The 6029-nt window shown below is 35.1% G+C and overlaps 1 protein-coding gene across 1 annotated transcript; it reads left to right on the top strand.

Annotated features, from left to right (window-relative positions):
- The first annotated feature begins 1014 nt into the window (after window positions 1–1014).
- Window positions 1015–5800, top strand: LOC137811311 (Protein kinase superfamily protein). Its single transcript, XM_068612999.1, has 8 exons — window positions 1015–1322; window positions 1578–1988; window positions 3961–4218; window positions 4322–4473; window positions 4574–4653; window positions 4744–4882; window positions 5062–5211; window positions 5326–5800. Exons 2-8 carry the CDS (start codon window positions 1619–1621, stop codon window positions 5482–5484), a joined length of 1308 nt encoding a protein of 435 aa, XP_068469100.1. The 5' UTR covers window positions 1015–1322; window positions 1578–1618; the 3' UTR covers window positions 5485–5800.
- Window positions 5801–6029: the final 229 nt, after the last annotated feature.

Here is a 6029-nt window from a genome sequence, read left to right on the forward strand (position 1 = left end):
CTTATCCTAACACGTGTAACAATATTTTAATCAATTATTAAAAATAAGAGATAAGAGATATTTTATAATTTTTAATATCTTATAATAGTCATTTGAAGTATATTTTAATAAAAATTTGTTGACCATTCAATAAATGAGTTGAAGTGTTTTGATTCGAGAGAAGCATTAAAAATATTACATCGAATAGAGATAAAAGTATTTCAATTTATATAAATAATTTAGTTTTATTGAATTGAGTTTTATAGAATTTATTACATGCCTAGTAAGTTGGGGAAGAATATGTTTATTATTGATGAAATAAAAAAAGGCGTAATGGTTTATTGAAAAAAACACACGCCTACTCATGAAAACGTATATTCGGTGTGCTTTCAGCCTCTTCAAAAGTCTCTTTTATCTTCATCTTCAATTTCTTCGATTATTGAAATATTTAAATGATGTAATTAAGGAAAATAATATATTGATAATAGGTGTATGCAATTTCCTCTCTCCTCACGTTTGCTATTTTTGTTCGGCTACGCAATTTTCCACTTCGCAGGTTCTTTTGTTTGTGCGTTAGTTTCGCCAAAAGTCACGACCAACACTTCGTTTCACAATACAACCACAACCATTATTATTTTCTTCTCTTTTCTTTCTTTTTTTCTATTTTCCCCTCCTTTACTTTGCTACTTCAATATTTATTTTAAAAAAATTTATCAAAAAAAACTTAAGACACGCTACAAATGTTTATTTACAATTGTTTAGTAAAAGGTAAATGCATTTTTTTATATACACGAGTGAAACCTCTTGCATGGTTCTTTCAGAAATTGAAAAAATGTATGACGCTTTTCAATCACTGTTATTTATAATAAAAACAAATAATTGATAGATAAAATAATTTATTAATAGTAAATGAAATGAAAATAAAGACCATTGATGACAACATTACCAACCGATCCAATAACAAGTTAAAAATAAGAGACTAAACTCAAGCAAATGAAAAGGTTGAAAATAAAAAAATGAAGAAAAATAGAATTGAAAAGAGTAGGATGTATAAATATAGGAAACATTCCAACCCTGGATGTTGCATGCTCCTCTCCTCCCAATATTAAGCATCGCTCAAACACATACCAATTTTGAAACCCTCTTTCTCTGTCATTTCCCCTGCTTCTATTCTGCATCCACCCTTCTCTGCTCTCTGCATTCCTCTGTTTTTCTCTTGCCCTCACCAATGTAAAGGAGGATTTTCACCACCAACGAATTAGTCCTTCTAACTTACAGGTGCGGGCACGGGCTTTTCAATTTCGAATAAACACTCCCGTGGCCCTGAACTATGTCGAAATAAGGTAAGCTTTTATTTCCTTTTCCTTGTCCTTTTCTGTTAAAATAACCACCCCTGTTTAAGGTGCACAACACACAAAACAGAACATTCAACCGGGAATTTAGAAAAACAAATCATTTGAGGAGAGAAGAAAACCATGTTGGATTTTAATTATTATTTTTAATTCACGTGGATCGAATTTTCATTTATATCTGTTTACATTAAAAAAAATTAAAGCTTTAAAGACCGTTTTTTTTTTCTGTTTCCTCTGTTTCTGCAGAGTTCGAGAAGAGCAGATAAATAGAACAGAAGAACTCAGAAATGGCATTCTCACGTAATCATGCGAAAGAGTTTATGAGCGACGGCGAGGGATCACCGAGGGCGATTCTGGAAACCCCTGTTTCGGAGACAGAGTCTGAGACGGAGTCATCGTTGGATAGCGGAAAAGAGGGTTACACGCTGCCATGGAAGTCTATGGTCGACGTTTTCAAGTTCAAGTCTGTGCGAAAATTAACGTCCATTCCTCTGCTTTCGGTGAGCCATGATATCTCTCGGAAGGGTTTGACCAAAAAACTTGCTCGTATTCGAAGTGCCGAAGAGGGTATTGATATTGGCGCTATTCCCGCGAAACCCTCTTGGAGAAACTTTGATTATGAAGAGTTAGCAACTGCTACTAACAATTTTAGTTCTGGTATGAACGAAATCCTCTTTTTTTTTCATAATTTGGTGAAAGTTTCAGTCTTTTTTTTATACTATGAATAAGTTTTTGAAGTTTGTGAGTATGAAAAATTCTCATTGGAAAGATCAGTTATTTGGAGGGATGAATCTTCCACTTTCGCTGTTTGGTATTTTTAATCAGTCACCATTAGCAGAAGAAAAGAGGCATGGGTGAATGTGATTTATTTCTATTTTGGTGTGTCTTTTATAATTAAGTTTTTTGCAAAATTTCATTTTTATTACAAGCATAGACTCTCGTGCCATTAGATAATGTATCTTTTCGCTATAACTTTTATTGAATGGCTCAAAATAGTTTCTTTTTTGTGATGAAATGTAAAGAGGAATTTACATTTACCAACTTTGTCAAATGAATAGGAATATGAACCCCCAATTTAATAATGCGAGACTCTGCATTCTTCTACCTGATCGTGAGATGTTACAAAATAATTGGTATGTGTTAGAGGTTCATTGTTGAAAAGAGAAATAAGAAAAATGGTTGTTTTGGAGATCTTTTGTGGGTGAAGCTGGTTTAGAATTCTTATAATTTACAACATGGTTGATTGTTGCATGGTATTATGGTTGATGGTTGATGATGACTTAGAGGTGTTAACTTGGTGCCATTTAGTGCCTAACTTTCCCTTGGAAACCGTAGAGTAGACGACCTTTTTGACCAAACATAGGGTTCTTGTTTCTGCATGTCCACAGAAAAGGACATTTATTTATGGGGCCTCACATTAATATTCTTGGCCCTTTAGTGCAGATTGCAAGTGTACGCTGGATACTAAAGTCTGACATCACGAAAATATGAATAAGATTTATTTTGTTCTATTGAGTGCATTATTAGTTTAATACTCAAAATATTAGCGTACAAAGAAGTATTACACTAGTACATAATCATATGCCTGGGTATGAGTTGTGTACTTTGCCTAAAAGACAGTCCCTTTAAAGGCAAATTTCCATGAAAATACACAGGCGTGCGTTTGCTGGTGCTTTCAGCTGTCACTTGTCAACCACATTGAACAGTGTCCCACCCATTAACCTATGGGATTGGGCAGTGTGTCCTTTGAAAACTGACATATCGTATGACCATAGTTTGCAAGAAAGTTACTTCTCTCGGTTTCATCGATAGCACATGCATGAGCCAAGCTATTAAATTTGTCAGTGTAAATTTGTCAAGGGTACGGCTTCAGCTTAGTTCACACCTTAATGATGTTTATAATGATGTCAATTGGTGTCGGTACATGTCATGTTTTTGTAGTAGGGACATTGCAAGAACTAGTGTTAGTTATTCAGTTTGTAGTTATGGTAATCAGGCCTTATGATGCATTTTGTCTGTTTGTTTCTTTCCATCCTAGATATAAATATTCATTCAATCTGATAAGATTTTATTAGGGATATCCCAAATCACTTCTTAAAAAGAATGACCCACTTGAGACAATTTATAATTAATTTGCGGAAAGTTAGGAGTTTTTAATGGTCATTCTACTTTTATAATGCAAAATGGAGATGCTTCAAAACAGTTGTGATAGCAGCATTCTGCCAAGACTAAATAGAAAAAAAACATAAATATTGAATTTATTGCCTTTAATCTCAACTATTAGTCAATGATGAAATAAGTTTAATGGAAAAGCCGTTGTCAAGTAGTTCGATAAGAAGCCAGTCAAATAACGTTTCCACATTAGAGTTAATTTCAACTTGACATGTCACTATGTATTTTACCAAGTCTAACACTATTCAACTTAATAGCTGATAGTTTCCAAAATATGCCTCTGGGTCACAGTCTTAAATTCCACGGGATGTTGTGACCCTTTGAAATTTTCCTTTTGTGAGAGTCTTCATGTGTCTGAATTCAGAAACTATACATTTAATACTAACATGATCAATAACAATTAACCAAATATTTTGACTTTTCATTTGTTTTAATATTGTTATCTATGATTTTATAGAGAACTTGGTTGGGAAAGGTGGTCATGCTGAAGTGTACAAAGGAAACTTACCTGATGGTCAAGTTATAGCTGTAAAGAGGCTAATGAAGAATGAAAAGGATGCTGCAGATAGAGCTGGTGATTTTTTGACAGAGCTTGGGATTATTGCACACATAAACCACACAAATGCAACACACCTTGTTGGGTTTGGTGTTGATGGAGGCCTCTTCTTTGTCCTACAATTAGCTCCGCATGGAAGTCTTAGTTCTTTGCTTTTTGGTGCGGTCTTGCATCCATTTCTTACTTCATTTTTCATGTTATCCTCCTCTTATTGTGCTTATTCTATTTTTCATGGCTAACAACGAGGTGTTCAACCTGTCAGATTCTGAAGGCCTGGACTGGGGAAAACGATTCAAGATAGCTATTGGAGTGGCTGATGGATTGCATTATCTCCATAAAGAGTGCCCAAGGCGAATCATTCATAGGGACATCAAGGCCTCCAACATATTACTAAACGAAAATTATGAAGCTGAGGTACTATGGCAGCAGCTTATAATATAAACTGATTTTTTCTAATTATATTCTATGTGTCTTTCTATGCAAAGAAAATAACTCGCTCTGTAATAAACTCCAGATTTCAGATTTTGGACTGGCCAAGTGGCTTCCAAATAAGTGGGCCAACCATGTTGTCTTCCCAATAGAAGGCACATTTGGGTTAGTGTTGTAGCTTCATTCACTCACATTTCCTATTGTAACCATTTTCCTAGTTTTAAAACACTACATGCATGAAATGGTTGGTTGCAGCTATTTAGCTCCGGAGTATTTTATGCATGGAATTGTGGACGAGAGAACTGATGTATTTGCATTTGGAGTTTTGCTGTTGGAGCTCATAACAGGCCGTCGTGCTGTTGATTCAGATAGCAGGCAAAGTCTTGTCACCTGGGTAAGTCTTCATAACCCTAGAGTCTCATGGAAGATCCAAAGTGAATTTCCCTTCTGAGAGAACATGGATGAGTGAGTCCTTGAAACACTTGAGGATTTGGCAAGGGAGAGTTGAAGATGTTTATATAATCTTTGCTTGCAAAATTCTGCTTATGTTTACAAATGATTTACTGTTGTCAGGCCAAGCCACTGCTGGACACAAACAATGTAAAAGACATTGCAGACCCCAGATTAGGAGAGGAATATGATCATCAAGAAATGCTGCGAGTCATGGTGACAGCTTCCATGTGTGTCCACCATGCATCCTCCAAACGGCCATTCATGAATAAGGTTAGATTAGAAGATAGAAGATGAACATATTTTCTTTTTCAGCTTAGTTTGATGAAAACACTGTTCTAAGCCTTTGTATGCTTTGAAACTAACTTGTATCTTTGTTGACTATAGGTTGTGCAGATGCTAAACGGGGAAGAGTCAATTATAGACCTTAAGCAAAATTCAATGGCACCAAAATCTCAATTGTTAGAGGCATGTGACCTAGAAGATTATACTTGCTCAAGTTACCTAAAGGACATGAGTCGCCACATGCAACTGATCATGGAGTGACCCTTCTTCGTTAGTGAGATTTGTTGTAGGATGGAGTGATATTTATAGCAGTGTAAGTGGTTAAATCCAAAGTCGAACGTAGTGGGGGCTTGTAATTTAGCATGAACTTGTAGGGAGCATTGCTGAAGATGCAAATCATTGCTTTTGACTTTGGATTAACAATGAGAACGACTGTTTCCTCAAGCAACAATGTAATGTAGAAATGATGAACAACAGCAGCAGAGTTAGGGTAACTGTTTTGCTCTGCAGTGCCATTCACACATTTTCACCATTCGTAAATACTCCATCAAATGAAACGTGTCTCCTTTGTATTTCACCTTGGTTTGCAACTAGCAAAGATGGGAAAAACAAAATTGAACTTTCATCACTGTCATACTCCACACACAGAAAGCTTATGAATTATATGAAAAGAAAAACTATGCACATATGGTTTTTCACAGAAATCACTTTTGCCTCCATTTAAAATTATATTTTGAATATAACATATATATACTTAAAATTTGATCCGTTTTAGTTGGAATGTTAATTTCTTGAGGATTAAAAGT

This window comes from Phaseolus vulgaris, chromosome 2, assembly GCF_051622355.1.
Source record: "Phaseolus vulgaris cultivar YP4 chromosome 2, ASM5162235v1, whole genome shotgun sequence".
Taxonomy (NCBI): Eukaryota; Viridiplantae; Streptophyta; class Magnoliopsida; order Fabales; family Fabaceae; genus Phaseolus; species Phaseolus vulgaris.

Excerpts from the sequence above, each read along its gene's own strand:
- LOC137811311 (XM_068612999.1), top strand. The coding sequence starts at position 1,619 with ATGGCATTCTCACGTAATCATGCGAAAGAGTTTATGAGCGACGGCGAG. Across the intron at positions 4,474-4,573 it reads ACGAAAATTATGAAGCTGAG|ATTTCAGATTTTGGACTGGC; the intron begins GTACTATGGCAG and ends AATAAACTCCAG. Across the intron at positions 4,654-4,743 it reads CCAATAGAAGGCACATTTGG|CTATTTAGCTCCGGAGTATT; the intron begins GTTAGTGTTGTA and ends GGTTGGTTGCAG.